Source organism: Pseudorasbora parva, chromosome 15 (genome assembly GCF_024679245.1).
Source record: "Pseudorasbora parva isolate DD20220531a chromosome 15, ASM2467924v1, whole genome shotgun sequence".
In the NCBI taxonomy this organism is placed as follows: domain Eukaryota; kingdom Metazoa; phylum Chordata; class Actinopteri; order Cypriniformes; family Gobionidae; genus Pseudorasbora; species Pseudorasbora parva.
The window spans coordinates 10,397,116-10,414,084 of NC_090186.1; the positions used below are offsets into that span (position 1 = coordinate 10,397,116).

Here is a 16,969-nt window from a genome sequence, read left to right on the forward strand (position 1 = left end):
GACAACTTTGAAAACTGGCCAAAAATCAAAGGTACAAGACTGTACTTAATGGCTTTAATGAAGGGAAGCAATGAAGTATTGTGAATGATATAAAAACAATGGAGAAATATAAAACTTTTAAAAAATGCTTGTACACTCACCTACAGGATTATTAGGAACACCTGTTAAATTTCTCATTAATGCAATTATCTAATCAACCAATCACATGGCAGTTGCTTTAATGCATTTAGGGGTGTGGTCCTGGTCAAGACAATCTCCTGAACTCCAAACTGAATCTCCTGAACTCCAAACTGAATGTCAGAATGGGAAAGAAAGGTAATTTAAGCAAATTTGAGCGTGGCTTGGTTGTTGGTGCCAGACGGGCAGGTCTGAGTATTTTCACATCTGCTCAGTTTCTGGGATTTTCACGCACAACCATTTCTAGGGTTTACAAAGAATGGTGTGAAAAGGGAAAAACATCCAGTATGCAACAGTCCTGTGGTTGAAAATGCTTTGTTGATGCTAGAGGTCAGAGGAGAATGGGCTGACTGATTCAAGCTGATAGAAGAGCAACTTTGACTGAAATAACCACTCGTTACAACCAAGGTATGCAGCAAAGCATCTGTGAAGCCACAACACGCACAACCTTGAGGCGGATGGGCTACAACAGCAGAAGACCCCACCGGATACCACTCATATCCACCAAAAATAGGAAAAAGAGGCTACAATTTGCACAAGCTCACCAAAATTGGACATATGAAGAATGGAAAAATGTTGCCTGTTCCGATGAGTCAATTTCTGTTGAGACATTCAGATGGTAGAGTCAGAATTTGGCGTAAAAATAATGAGAGCATGGATCCATCATGCATTGTGGTGTGGTGGTGGTGTAATGGTGTGGGGGTTGTTTTCTTGGCACACTTTAGGCCCCTTAGTGCCAATTGGGCATCGTTTAAATACGGCCTGCCTGAGCGTTGTTTCTGTCCATCCCTTTATGACCACCATGTACCCATCCTCTGATGGCTACTTCCAGCAGGATATGGGTGGTGCTAAAGAGTTTGTGATTCTCAGATTGGAGGAATATATCTGCACGATTAATGTAGATTTTCACCAGGAATTTTGCTGTTGAACATGATTATTTTAAAAAATTGAAATAGTGAAGTGAAGTTGAAAGTTGAAATAGTGTGGGATGATAGCTTTAATAAAAGGCTTTAACCGTCTATTAACAACCTCGTAGCTCACAGCAAATCTGTTTTTAAAGGTTTATAGGTTATCATTCAAAATCAATTCCCCCTGTGGAGAAAATGACTGGAATTTTTACTTCCGTGACCTGAATGTGGCTCTCTGTGGCTTTACACGAACAATGCCATTTCCCAAATACAAACAGTGAAAAGTCTCCACACTATTTGAATGTCAGGCACTCGATTAGTCACATTTTAGGATTCTAGGAACTAACTTTTGTTATAATAAAAGATAATAGATAGCTATAATATAAAATATGCAATAGGTCATGTGGGAAATGGTAACTTTAGCCTGGAACATAGACAGTAAAAGAAATGGACACAGTGACCCCATAGACTTCGAAGGAGAAAAGTGAAGTCAATTAGAAGCACTCACTTCCTGATGGCTGAGCGTACTGCGCAGCCTTAGACTGATATTGACGACGTAAGTGTGACGTGAGCAACCTGTCTGGCAGTTTTCTAGAAGTTGTGCAAAGTGAAATCTGAATCACCAAATCTTGCAGAGATGACATATTTTGTCCCGTTGCTTTTGGCTCTCTATGGGTTTCTCCCCATGCTTTTCCCTTGACTTTATGCCTCCACGTTCCCCCAATTGCCTCAGACAGTAAAATATTGTTTGCTAGCGACTCCTCCTGTCTATATGGGTCTATATGGTAATTTCTTTACTGTGCGACAGAGTCGCGTTGGTTATGACGCAATCGTTAGCCTATTTTTACAAAAACGGCTTCTATGGTGCGATAGTGTAATCTAAATGAGTGTAAATGTAAATGAGTCTTTAAACGCCTCAGATGAAAAGTTATTCGCTGTCAAAGTGATGCCAGAATGAATGGGAGTCAATGGGATGCTAACAGCAGGTGATGTCTTGGTTAGCAATGGCCGCCCCTATGGGTGTAACGCATTCCGAGTGCTAGATTACCCCCTTGGCACTGAAGCATAGTGTGCAAAGCCATGCCTCCTCCAAAACACATGAACAAGTTACCAGAAGCAAAACGACCAAAACAGGGATATTGGATTACATTATGTTTGATTCACCGGTGAGAAAACTTTACAGTACAGCGAGTAACAGAACTACATACGCAAACAGTTGTTCGCCTGCCATCCTTGCTCTGTCTGTGCAGATCCGTGAACGCTGATGACGTATGACGTCTGCGTGAATAGGCTGATAGGGAACCAAGGCAACTTTCCCCAGTTTCTGTTGAAGCAAATACGGAAGTAACAAACTGCAATTCATTGACTGGCCACTAGGGACAGGCTCCAGAAGGGAGCAGAATCTCATTGAGCCCCTATGTTAAAATTTCCAACTTTACAGCAGAAAAAAAACATGTTTACAACCTGGTACAAATCGTGGTTTTGGTCTATACGGCTAATTTTGCCCTTCATGTCAACTGTGAGGGGCTGTGATTTTTTTTTTTTATAACTCATTAGTTTACATAATATAAAGCCTTAAAGTTCCACATAATTAAGGGCGTGGCCACTTTGAGTGTTGAGTTTGACCCTGCGTCCCAATTCGCATACTATCCATCCTAAATAGTATTCGAAAATAGTATTAGTATGTCCCAAATCGTAGTATGTTGAAAAGAGTATTCCAAAGATTCCCTGATGGTTTACTATTTCCAGTCAGAATTCGTAGTAGGGATCGATGGGCACTCTAACGGCTGATATTGCCCACAACCCATTGCGAGTTGGACGAGGATTCGATTAGAACTACGAACGCGGATAAAAAGCGTTAAAAAACTACAAATATGACGGATGTGCGAGTTCGGCGGTTAAGTAGAGAAGTTTAGATAAAGGGCTTTGAGTGACCAACTATCAATATTTAACCTGACAAAAATATATTTATTCAGTGTTGTCCACATTATGTTTCACCTGCAGCAGCATTGTGAACTTTTTTAATGACACGTTTGGCCATTAACTTTTAATGCATCATTATATTTAAACTGCAAACGCATAAGGAGATCTCTGACCCACAACGGTGACGGGATGCACGTAACTAAGCGACAGAGTCCGTTAAAGATGGCGAAGTAGTATGTCCTGAAGCTTGCATACTTTTCTGCTACACACTCAAAAGTATATACCTTTTCTTCACAAAATGAGTACATACTTTTAGGACGTAGTATAAGTAGGCGAATTGGGACGCAGCATGAGTGTCATCTCAGCTCCGCCCACGTCCCGCCTCTTTGCCCATTTTCTGTTATCCGGGCCTGACACGCGATGACACACTGCCAAGATGGCAACGGCCAGCTTGTCTCTACGATTCAGAAATCAGAACGGCTCTTCAGAGTCCTATGGGTGATGTCACGGATCATGTGACGTCACATTTTTTTTTACAGTCTATGGCCCTGTCCCAAATGGCCTTCCTCTGAGTCTGCACTTTCACAACGTAATGCCGCTTTGACTGCCGTGAAGTCCTCTGCGTAGTTCGCAATCTTGTGGGCTCAGCTGAAGTGCGCATCGAGGGCGCATAGCAGCCGCAAAGGGGGCGCTCACGAGCACCCTTCTTTAAGCTTAAATGACGAATGGGACACCCTACTGTCTTGTGGACTTAAAGGGGTACTTCAGCGCTGGGAAGATGAATCTGTATTTAAACTGGGTCATCAATGTAGTAGAAATGTGAAATTATTTTTGAATTTGGTGCCTTCTAGACTGAGAAAAGAGAGAAAATGTATTTTTGTCTCATGGGGATGAAAGACTACAATTCACAGAATGCTTCGCTGCCCTGTTAGGCCATTCCCAAAGCCACCTAAGTTACTGGATTACTGTGACTGAGTTGAAGACACTACAATTAAAACCTGAACGTGTCTGTTAAAAATAATGAGTGAGTCACCGCGCGAGTATCACAGCACTGAGCACTAACTGCAGGAGTGAGAGAAATAAGTGATGACAGCTGAGGTAATCGCGACTACACTCGTGGCATACATTCACAACGCGAGTTCAGTCTGGCGCGTTTCAGTTCATGCCTTTGCAAGCTTAACTTTCATAGAAATTAATTTGAGAAGTTAAAACACTTACATTGCTCACCATAGCTCCGTTTAAATGAGTGCCTGCAGCTGCCTGCTGAGCTCTCCCTGCGAGCTGAGTGTAACCCATCCCCCATGCGTGAGTTCAAAACATGCGGAAATGGCTCCCTCTGCTGGCTGTAGTCTTTAGCCTTATTCCAAACATTCCTCCTATGATGCAAATATCGTCAATTTGCATCATAGGAGGAATTTTTCCAGAAATAAAATGCATAAATCTCTGGTCTCAGGGGGATATAAGGAGGGAAAGCACAACATTTGATTATAGTTCAGGGTTTCTACTGATACAAAGCCATATGCTAATCGCTGAAGTAACCCTTTAACGGACACGCGCACACAATGGCCATTGTAAGTCCACAAGACCGAAAGTGCACATGAAATGTGCCATTTGGGACAGGGCCTATAGGGAACACATTCGGATGCAATGGCTGAACAAACTTTTTATCGCTCTACGTCTTCCTCTGACAATATATATTTAATAAATATTAATCTAAATGTATTTTTTATGAATATTATTTATTAAAAAAATACACCGCTTACAATTGAGATTTATATCATGTGAGGAGGCTTTCAACCAGCATAACAAAAAAAGATTCTCTATTGCACCTTTAAAACTTCTAATTGTGAAACAATATGTTGAGTGTAATGTACTGTAAGGGGGGCTGAACTTCAACTGTCCAGAAAAGCTTTGAGAGTTTATCATTAATCAAGGCTTGTTTGGCCGTACGCAAAAGCCAGTCATTGAAAAGGGATGTGAAACACTACCTTCCTGAAAGAGGACGTTGGCTTGAAACACACCCTTTCAGCTTTTGTTCAGAGCAGGTTTCACTCCATCTTTTGAAGAAATGTGAAAGAGAAGCCGAGACATTTTCTCTGAGGTAGGCCTATTATGCAGCACATTACTGACATTCATTAAAAAACTATAAATGTTCAAGATTAACAAGAAAAACAAGTGAACCAAACTGGAACACCTAAACATACATAAATAAGTCTTGTAATGGCACTTATTATCATGGCCTTTTAACGTATGCTGGAGTTTTTGTTTACGAAAACATGCCATTTAAATGATGGAGATCTACTGAGACACTATTCCCAAATTGGGTAAAATAGAACCACTTAAGAGTAATTGGCTTCATACTTCGAGATTGGCATCAGCTCAATGTACTCAAAGCAGTACAGCGATGACCCTGCTTGCCTTCTTTCATACTGACATACTAACTCAGCAACAATGTAATGTAAAACATTTATTGCTGTATTATATGGATGAAATATCAGAAACGTCCTGTGAAAAAAGCTTGCAGGCTCCTCAGATGCTCTATAGACTGGGATATTATTACACTACATATAGCAAATGATATCTTCACTGTACATTCCAAGAATAATAGTAAGGTTATCTTATACCAAGCTTTACTGTAACAACTAAGCCATGTGTATTAGATATGGGTGCATTTTTTCCCATACAAGATATTTCCCATACATTCGCCATATCCGGTCGGCTAAACTACGAACACATCTTCCCTTTTTAAGAATGACTTCAGTGCCGCTCTTTGTTCTTTTCTCAGAGAAAAGCTTAACTCCAAGTCTTCCAGAGTCGCGGTCAGAGCTGATTCGAAAGACCGCCGCCGTTCGCCAGTTTCTGTGTTTACTAGAAGCACGCAAACGCAACTCGGCCGTCATCATTATGGCCCCGCCCGCCGACTCTATACATGATGTGATTGGGCTGTCCAGATTTTGAGGAACACAGCTCAGAAGGGTATTGAGAGTGCCTAGACGACACTTGCGGGCAAATTAAATTTGCTGCCGCTAGGGTGCGTCTAGATTTCTAGGCTAACATTATCCATGAGGCTGCAAAGAAATCTCCCCCGATTAGAGAATTGTGACAAGCAAATTGCGCCAAATTGCCTGCAGAGACCAATCCAGTTTCCTACTTGAATATTTAAATGTCTATGTTTATTTTTATTTTGCAATTAACATAAGTATCGTTTCTATATACATCATCAATATCTTTCAATAAATTGTTTTATATTTATCCACATAGTTTTTACTTTGACTATGCCATCCGCAATGCTTTATGGAATTGTAGTTCTTTTATGCACTAAAGCCAATAATACTTTTGTCATTTTGTCTGAATTTAAAATTTTCCTTTTTACCCCTTTCAAATTAAACATTATAGCTGGTTGATTTTGGTTCATGGCTTATAACTCTTAAACAAAGACTTGCAAAAATCACTATGGGAAAATTAATGGGAAAAATACTTCCACTCCCAAGGCCTAAGACAAAGTGGACGTGTATGGAAGGCCGTTTCAGCATAAAAACGTTCCAGCGTTACTCGTTGTAATTATATTTTTACTAGTAACAATTCAATTAAAGAGCTCTATAATTCAATTTTTACTAGTAACAATTACTATTACAGAGCTCTATAATTGTATTATTACTAGTAACAATTATGATTATAGAGCTCTCTAATTCAATTGTTACTATTAACAATTCCAATTAGAGAGCTCTGCAATTCATTTATTACTAGTCATATGTCTCCATTGACTTCCATTCATTTTTAATTATAGAGCTCTTTAATTGAATTGTTACTAGTAAAAATATAATTACGACGAGTAACGCTGGAACGTTTTTATGCTGAAACGGCCTTCCATAGGACGTGCACTGTTACACTCTAAAGAACTTGATGTTAACATGTTGCTAAGCTAATGTGGTGCGCTCGTAAGCATAAAAATACACAGAATAAGTTACATTAATCAACATTTTTTACTATTGAATGATATGTAAGTTTATTCATAATCAATGCCTCATCCACAATCTAGTATGTATTAGTTTACTAAGCTTATCGCAGTGCATTAAGGGGTCACTTTCACCATGAATACCTCTTTAGAATTTAGCTAAAACAATTGACAATTGTATTAATTTATAGTGCCTCCTGTATTGGAACAGCCTTTCATGTCAAAGGGTGCACCTAAGACAGTTTACAAGATTTTGGAACAGAGCATGTGTGTGGTAAGAAACAGCTGTTGATATCTCATGACCACAACAAGGATTATATCCAAGGCATTGTCCATTGTTCATTCGACTAATTCAAATGGTTTCACTGGCACAAGTAAATCTACCAAGAGGCACAGGATGTTCTGTGACGACAGTTCTCATGGGTTTCAAAACAGTTGTCGAAGATTATTCATTTCACTTTTTGAGTCACTTATTCTCTTTTTTTTGCTCAGTAAATAGCTAGCAAAGAGAGAAGCGTCTGGAGTTGATGTTCATCTTTGTGACACCGATGAGGCGTAGTGGTGATGAGAGGCCGAACCCCGGAGTGACGGGTCCATCACACAAAAGATCTGACAGCTCGTCACGCTCCTCCAGGCCAAAGGTGGCGTCATTGAGCATTCGACGATGCAGGTGACATGTCTGCTCCACTTTGAGCTTATTGATGTCACCGCGCAGACGCATGAGCTGGCGTGCCAGTTGCTGGTCCTGGATACGCATCTCCATCTATGAATAAATAACATTTAGGAGAAACTCATTAAGGCTTATTGTGAGGACAATCTGACTCTATGCCTTCTCATATTCATAATGAATATTGAAGCATCGCAAGACATCACAGCAATAGCAAACCACAACAATCTGATCAATTCCTGATGGACAAAATCTAGTCCTGCCCTACATTTTTCTTTTGTTAGTGATTCTGTTTCAATTGGGTATTCTTAAAAATAGGGAAGAGAAGACTATCGCAGCGCTGTAAAAAATGCGTGGTTGTTTCAACCCATGTTTGGGTCAAATATGGACAAATCCAAACATAGGTTGAAACAACCCAGCATTTTGTAGAGTAAACTTCTGTTTCGTGCCGACTTTTTTTTTTTTTTTTTTTTTTACTGTTAACTGTTTTGCTATTGCATTGGCAATGTTGTTTTTGTTGACCTTTAAAGTTACTCTGTGTATGGAGGCTCTAAGGGGACATGGTGGTGGAAATACACAGGAGATAAAATATAAAGTTCACAAAATGTTTTGCTTTCCCCCGAGAAACGTTGCATTGACTGGCAAAACTTTTGTGTTCTTTGAGAGTGAGCGCAAAGTTTCTCAGGGGAATGCAAAACATTTCTAAATAATTTTTCCTACTAAATCTTTTTTTCTTCACCGTGTTCCTTTAGGGCTGCCGTACTTTGTGTCATATTAACTTCACTTTTGTATGTGGTTGTTGAGTGTCACAGTCATAGTGGAGTTTATGTACCAATTCAACATGTGTCACATTACACAAATACTTTTCCTTTGCGTTATTTGCATACAAGAGACAACGTTATCAACGAAAATGTTTAAAAACGCTGTATTATGCTGCCAGGCCAGTAGTTGGCGATGTTACTTTATGTACACTACACCTATAGACTGAACATGTAATACGCACACTACATCACCGTTTTTACAAATTTGTGCTATTGCGTTTTCAGGCCTCCAAAACACTGTTGTTGTGTCTGCCAAAATGCACAAAAGTGTTCCGTTTTTAGTTGAAAATGGTGTTGTGGAAATGGAACCTAGTTCTCAGAAGGATGCTCGCAAGCCGATATGCGGCCGTTATGTGCCCTCGATGCACACTTCTGCCGAGTCCACACTGGTGCGGGTTACGCATGCGACTTCTTCCCAGCAGTCAAAACGGCATTACGTTGTAAAAGTGCGGACTCAGAGGAAGACCTTGAGGGTTTAGGGTACAATTTGGAACAGGGCCATAGCCAGCAAATATGACTTAAATTAAAAACAGAATATGCCATTGATAAGCTAATGGCTAGTTTTTATTTTTTTATTTCGACATGTTGTCATTTACAAGTTTAAGAGACAAAATCATAGTTTTTTGCTGAATTTTTCATCAATTTTTAATTTTGATTTGAATGGTTGTTTATGTCTCTACCTTTTTCAGACTGATGGCAAAATGCCTGGTGTGAACCTACTGCTACTTAATTGCTTAATCACTTCTTAGCATTTAATCTTTGTCAGCAAACATGCTTTTGTCCATTTTGAGAGGTGGTATGAATCTCCACAAGTCCCTTTTGTTCCTCAACTGGCTCTTGTTTATTTGTTAGTGTGTCCAGTTTCCTTTGTTTATGGACACACATGGGGCAAAGGCAAAGGAAATGCCTCTGATGTGGTCAAAGGAGGTTTATCGCGTGCAGTGGCTAGATTGTGCATACAACTATGCCATGAACTACATGGCTGAGTGGAAGAGGAGTGATTACACTTTCAGGAACAGAAAGCTAGAAAGCAGACCGATCAACACTCATGCTCATCTGCTCTCCATCCCTTCCACTCATTTTAACATGAATGGCAATCTCGTGCAGTGATGTGGTAATGGAGGCCTGTGCATTTACTCCATTGTTTCATTAAAATAACTAATGGGGATGCTTTTTGGCGATTAATGGGGATTTCCTTCCTTACAAAAAACTTGTTTGCAAAGAAGCAGCAAGCTTTATGGCAGAGTTCCCCGACGGAAGCCTCTCTTCAGTGCAAGACATAAAAGTTAGCTAAAAAAAAACACCTAAAGGACTCCAAGATGGTGTGAAAAAAGATACTCTGGTCTGATGAGACCATGATAGAACTTTTTGGCCTTAATTCTAAGCGGTATATGTGGAGATAAATATCACCTGTCCAATACAGTCCCAACAGTGAAGCATGGTGATGGCAGCATCATGCTGTGGGGGTGTTTTTCAGCTGCAGGGACAGGACAACTGGTTGCAATTGAGGGAAAGAGGAATGCAGCCAAGTATAAGGATATCCTGGACGAAAGCCTTCTCCAGAGTGCTCAAGACCTCAGATTGGGCCGAAGGTTCACCTTCCAACAAGACAAAAAAAACGAAGGAGTGGCTCACAACAACTCCGTGACTGTTTTTGAATGGCCCACCCAGAGCCCTGACTTAAACCCAATTGAGCATCTCTGGAGACCTGAAAATGGCTGTCCACCAACATTTACCATCCAACCTGACAGAACTGGAGAGGATCTGCAAGGAGAAATGGCAGAGGATCCCCAAATCCAGGTGTGAAAAACTTGTTGCATCTTTCCCAAAGAGACTCATGTCAGTATTAAATCAAAAGGGTGCTTCCCCAAAAGGGTCTGAATACTTAGGACCATGTGATATTTCAGTTTTTCTTTTTTAATGAATCTGCAAAAATGTCAACAATTCTGTGTTTTAGTTTTTTTTGTCAATATGGTGTACATTAATGAGAGAAAAATAAACATAAATGATTTTAGCAAATGGCTGCAATATAACAAAGAATGAAAATGTTAAGGAGGTCTGAAAACTTTCCATGCCCACTATATATAGTGTGTCATTTTTATTTCATATTTTAAAAATATATTTAAGGTCATTTTATTTGTACAAATATAAGGTATGAATTAATTAATGTATTTTGGGGGGAGTTGCACGACTTAAAATTTTACCTGAAACTGAATGAACCGTTATCATAAACATTTTTTCTGATATTTTGGGAGACCTGACCTTGACACACAGGGGTTCCATAGTCTCCTGTTGTTTCTCATTAGTTACACCATTGGCGAACAAAATAAATGAGTTCACTCCTCTTGGAAAGAACTTTATAGTCAGCAATATTATTGATTTGACTTTATAAATGTAATATAATACATCTTCCAAATCATGTCCTTGTGTTATCCTGAATCACAACGGCCGGTTATAATATATTTAGATTATTTTAGACCAAGTGGGACACCAACCTCTACAGAGTCTGTACCATGCTCTGGCTATAATGTTCTTCCACAAGATACGTGCAGATTTGTTTATTAACCACCAGAGCGCCAAAAGTTACATATTGTACCTTCAAGTCCTAATTGGGATACAAACAGGTTTTGAAACATTTTGACTTACCAGTTCTTTTCTAAGCCAAACCAGAGCTTCGTCAATATTATCGAACCCTCCAAGGCTTTTAGAAATCAGGCCATTTTCTGCAGTCACTTGTGAATTCTCTATGTTCCTCTGAGGTGTCGCACTGGGCATCAGCCCAGCACCTTTATCCAGCTCCGATGAGCTCTCTGACATGGCTAAGCTTTTGGAGCTCTGAGCTTCCACTCGTTCCTTCCACTCAAGATAGGATGGCCTTCTGGTTTCAAGTCTTAGCTTCTCAGTCAGTGCTTTCAAGTTTCTCAAGTGATCATCTGGGGCAACCTCCAGGCCATCATAGTCCTCTATATTAATCTGAGGTATTGAGCTCGCATCCATGGCCTTTGAGGAAGTGGTTAGTGTCACCAAAAATAAACAAGGAAAATCAATTAAAGTGGTCAGATGATCTCATCACCTTGTTTGATCAATAAAATATACAGACCTTTGGGTTTGCTTGCAGTTATCAGAACCGAGAGTGCATGGAACCATAAAATAAATCAGCAATGCAAATATTGACCTTCCATTTCTCCAGCAGCAGTCATCCAAAAATATCTTGCTTCTTGATCCTTTCCTTTAAACAAAACAAACTTAGTTAACTTTTTATCATATAAATGTTTGGCTCTAATATTAAAAATGTACATATTTTAATTGCATTTTTTTCATCCTTTTCAATTTGACATAACATTATGCATATTTGTCTATCATACATAAATGTATTTTCTAAATACATGTGAAAATGTATTTAGGAAGTCCACTTTTGACATTTTACTCACTATATGTAACATTGCAACATGTCAGCTAACTTTCATAGTTGACTGTTAGGGTTCAGGTTAGTAGAATTGACATGTTACAAAGTTACTAGTCGAGAATGTCTGCTGGCGGAGCACAAAAAAAAATAGTTGGCAGATATTAAGGCGACAGTCTAATACACTTATACGAGTTAGATGACACGTAGTTAAATTAAGCTTTACCAACTAAAATATATTATCATCAATAAGTTATGACAACACTTTTACATTACATTACCTTTTTTATAAGTTATATAATATATACCTTTTTTTTTAAGTCAGTTGAATGTGATTTTAGTTGAAATTACTTGAATATTCAAGTTGATTGCACTGAAAAAATGTAAGGCAGCAATTTTGCTTTACAGAAAAAAGATTTATGTAACAGTACCAATAAACTGAACTTTTACAGTAAATACACAATAACCAGGGTTAATATTTTTTTATATTTTTTTTAATAAGTGTTTTAACTAATTAATCAAACTAAAACTGAATCTTGTTCCACAATCAGCCCTATTTTTAAACCATGTAAATCATGATTCGATATGATTCTAAGGAATTGGAATATGGTACCCTGTTGAAAAACTCAGCATATGCACAGGTCCCTCTCAAAAAATTAGCATATTGTTATAAAGTTCATTATTTTCCATAATGTAATGATACAAATTTAACTTTCATATATTTTAGATTCATTGCACACCAACTGAAATATTTCAGGTCTTTGATTGTTTTAATACTGATGATTTTGGCATATACAGCTCAGGAAAACCCAAAATTCCTATCTCAAAAAAATAGCATATTTCATCCGACCAATAAAAGAAAAGTGTTTTTAATACAAAAAAGTCAACCTTCAAATAATTATGTTCAGTTATGCACTCAATACTTGGACGGGAATCCTTTTGCAGAAATGACTGCTTCAATGCGGCGTGGCATGGAGGCGATCAGCCTGTGGCACTGCTGAGGTGTTATGGAGGCCCAGGATGCTTCGATAGCGGCCTTAAGCTCATCCAGAGTGTTGGGTCTTGCGTCTCTCAACTTTCTCTTCACAATATCCCACAGATTCTCTATGGGGTTCAGGTCAGGAGAGTTGGCAGGCCAATTGAGCACAGTAATACCATGGCCAGTAAACCATTTACCAGTGGTTTTGGCACTGTGAGCAGGTGCCAGGTCGTGCTGAAAAATGAAATCTTCATCTCCATAAAGCTTTTCAGCAGATGGAAGCATGAAGTGCTCCAAAATCTCCTGATAGCTAGCTGCATTGACCCTGCCCTTGATAAAACACAGTGGACCAACACCAGCAGCTGACATGGCACCCCAGACCATCACTGACTGTGGGTACTTGACACTGGACTTCAGGCATTTTGGCATTTCCTTCTCCCCAGTCTTCCTCCAGACTCTGGCACCTTGATTTCCGAATGACATGCAAAATTTGCTTTTATCCGAAAAAAGTACTTTGGACCACTAAGCAACAGTCCAGTGCTGCTTCTCTGTAGCCAAGAAGTGGCTTGACCTGGGGATACAGCACTCTGGGAACAGCCTATTCGTTCAGAAATTTCTTTCTGTGTCTTACCCTCTCGCTTGAGGGTGTCAATGATGGCCTTCTGGACAGGGTCGGGTCGGCAGTCTTACCCATGATTGCGGTTTTGAGTAATGAACCAGGCTGGGAGTTTTTAAAAGCCTCAGGAATCTTTTGCAGGTGTTTAGAGTTAATTAGTTGATTCAGATGATTAGGTTAATGGCTCGTTTAGAGAACCTTTTCATGATATGCTAATTTTTTGAGATAGAAATTTTGGGTTTTCATGAGCTGTATGCCAAAATCATCAGTATTAAAACAATAAAAGACCTGAAATATTTCAGTTGGTGTGCAATGAATCTAAAATATATAAAAGTTTAATTTTTATCATTACATTATGGAAAATAATGAAATTTTTTGAGAAGGACCTGTATGTTTTGAAGCATGGCAGCTTGTTTAAAATGGTTTAAGCTGGTCCTCATGAGCTGGCTTAAGCTGGTCCTAAGCTGGTTATAAGCTGGTCCTCCTGCTGGGGCTATCGTTTCTTTGGACCAGCTAAGGATGAGCACTTTACCAGTTTAAACCAGCTCATGACCAGTTAAGTACCAGCTTAAACCAGCTCAAACCAGCTGCCATGCTTCAAAACACACCAGCATGCTGTTTTTATCAACAGGGTAAATACACTTTGAACATTTGATTATTTAAATAAAATAGATGCACATACCTAACATCAAACAATGCCCTTTTGGAGTGAAAGTAATTTTGAATTTTGAATCATCGTATTCGATTATTTGGTTTTAACTCTGTAAAATAAGAAGTTATTCTACCTCCTATTCCTGATCTTCTGCAGTAAATCATGGGTTAAACGGGAAGTTTACTGATCACATGGACATTTTCATCCATGTCTTATATCACACTCCGAATCTTACAAAGCTGTCGGTTTCCATAGCAACTAAACCCAGCCTATGAGTCAGCAGTGATGAAGACTGTCTGCTCTGAAGAACTAAATGTCACTACTCACTACCAGCCAGACCTGTGACAATGAGCCAAGAACATAATGCAGCTCAATTACAGTCTCACTGCTCTGATACAGATAAGCAAAACTACTGCTGATCAGACATAATCACATGAAGTGATTGTGCTTATAATTACTTGGTCTCAGGACCACCCACATTTTTAATGCTTCCCCACAAATCTGTCTGTCTAATGTATGTGTGATATAGTGTTTGGCATATTGCCTTGGTGTATTTCATCATCACAGCTGCTCTAGGAATGTGTCTTTCCCATGAGAGGAGTGGATGTTAGAGTATGTTGGTTCTTAATTAGCCCCACTTTAACCTCCACACGGCTCCAGGACTAATTAAACTCGGCTCATTTAGCACTTTGCTCTGTGTGTGGCAGCAGTAGCGTCGCTCATCTCACAGGGGGATCCATTCATGCCAGATCTCGCACTTTAGTCTGAAAAAATGTGCTTATTGAAAGCTTTAGTGACTACAGACTTTAAAATATGAGACCCACTAATGATAATTCCTGGTGAAATAAAGTCAGTTTCTCTAAAAAGAATGTGAAAATACTGTGTGGAATGTGAGAAATAAATGACAACATGTCTATGTTCTAATGAATATTCACATTCTGTTTAAATAAGCATGAATATGTTAAAAGCCTGTATATTTATCAACGGATTAAATGAGCTCTGAAAGTTATATAATTTGAAAGTTAATATATAATATAGTGCTGTCAAACAATTAATCGTGATTAATTGCATTCAAAATAAAAGTATGTGTTTACATTATGTCTGTGCATAAATATTTTGTATATACACACACACACACACACACACACACATCTGTATATATATATATATATATATATATATATATATATATATATATATATATATATATATATATACATACATACATACATACATACATACATACAAACTTTTATGTTAGATGTGATTTAATTGATTTGTACATACATATAAACTTTTATGTTAGATGTGATTAAACACTATTAATTGATTTGTATATACATATAAACTTTTATGTTAAATGTGATTAAACACGATTAATCGATTTGACAGCACTAAATATGATATAATTCTAGCCTAATATATTATATAAATATATTGAAATATAATACATTGATATATACATGCCTATATGTATTTTTTCTTTAGTAATTTAATTCACTTTGCATGAATCATAATAATGGTTTTGAGTGCTTGTATCTTTCCACACTCCCTAAACTAAAGTATTATGCTTAGAATGCAGATGTGGAAGTGGAAATTTCTCTTTTTTTTCTCCGGACATATAAATGTTCTCTAGCCAAACAGACAGATTGGAACAAGACTGGAACTAGTCATGACTCATGACTGAATGTATCCATGTCTAATTAAATGCGGTGAACTTAACTCGCATATAGCTGGAGTGCAAATCTTGTTTTCTCAGCATAAAATTATTGTCCTTTTTGGAGTAAAAATGAACTGTTCCAGCAGAGTCTCACTTCATGACCAATAATGTCTTTTCTAAATGACTAATAGTTTTCCGTTGTAGTTCAGTTATCTTTTACATCTCATAACAGCATTTCTTTGATTATTACCAAATCGTTTATTTATTGCACATTTAATATAGCAATGATTAACTCAGCCTAACTAAATAAAAACCTGTCTGGGTGTTGAATAACATATGTCTAGACAAATCGGGAACATGAAATAAGTTTAGCTTTTCTTTTCAACACGTTATAAATATTATTTTAAAATGCTCCAGATTACCTATTCATGGACACTGAATGCAGCTGATTTAAATATAAAGAGTTTCTAATTTTATCCACAGTAACCTAAGTTAAGTAGATCCTGCATAAAAAACAGATTGAAAGTCATCTGGGACGTAAAACCAGCTCAGCAGTGACTGAATATTTAGGCCTAAATACTTTTTTTCTAAAAATAATAATAATGAAAGGAAATAGAAAAATATCCAGTTCATATGGTGTTTAGAAAGTCTGAACACTCCTTTCGTACGATAGTATTAAATAAAAGATTAGTCTTACCTTCATAGTAGTTTATCAGGCACTTACTCTTCGCGTCCTGCTCTACTGGAGAGCACAATAACACTGCTTTTACTCTACACTAGTTTCTGAATGAGATGAGAGGCTTGAATGGAGGAGGGGCGTAAGTTGCGTCAGGTTGTGGTTGTCGTGGAGACGGTAAAGAATCTGCTCAAAGCCGCGAGTAGCTACAGCAGCATCATCCCCGGATCTCACAGCAACGAGAGGCCAGCTAGACTTCTTCTTAAACACCTTTAGATGTCCGTTGTCCACTTGCATTAGAGTTATACAATGTTAGGAATCTTATGAAATTGCGGACATATCATAATAAGCTACTATCAAACATTTTAAAGTCCAAATTTTACGTCTAATTCAGCGTATAGGCTACTTTTAATCAATCATTTTTTTATAGAATATATAGAGACTTAACGTTACAAGGTAAAGTAATAGCCTACAAATTGTCTGTACTTAAGAAAAACAAAACAAAACAAAACTGAAAAGTAGGCTATATGAC

The 16,969-nt window shown here is 38.2% G+C and overlaps 1 protein-coding gene across 1 annotated transcript; it reads right to left on the bottom strand.

Annotated features, from left to right (window-relative positions):
• Positions 1 to 6,886: 6,886 nt before the first annotated feature.
• On the bottom strand, positions 6,887 to 16,536 carry fam167ab (family with sequence similarity 167 member Ab). The gene is made up of 4 exons (XM_067418500.1): positions 16,459 to 16,536; positions 11,552 to 11,680; positions 11,098 to 11,451; positions 6,887 to 7,726 (listed from the first exon to the last, which is right to left on the bottom strand). Exons 3-4 carry the CDS (start codon positions 11,446 to 11,448, stop codon positions 7,463 to 7,465), a joined length of 615 nt encoding a protein of 204 aa, XP_067274601.1. The 5' UTR covers positions 11,449 to 11,451; positions 11,552 to 11,680; positions 16,459 to 16,536; the 3' UTR covers positions 6,887 to 7,462.
• Between the last annotated feature and the right edge of the window lie 433 nt (positions 16,537 to 16,969).

What these genes read in the sequence shown, in the direction of transcription:
- fam167ab (XM_067418500.1), bottom strand. Translation starts at nt 11,448, where the DNA reads ATGGATGCGAGCTCAATACCTCAGATTAATATAGAGGACTATGATGGC. An exon ending in TTTGGCTTAGAAAAGAACTG is followed by an intron (nt 7,727 to 11,097) that starts GTAAGTCAAAAT and finishes ATTTATTCATAG; the next exon opens with ATGGAGATGCGTATCCAGGA.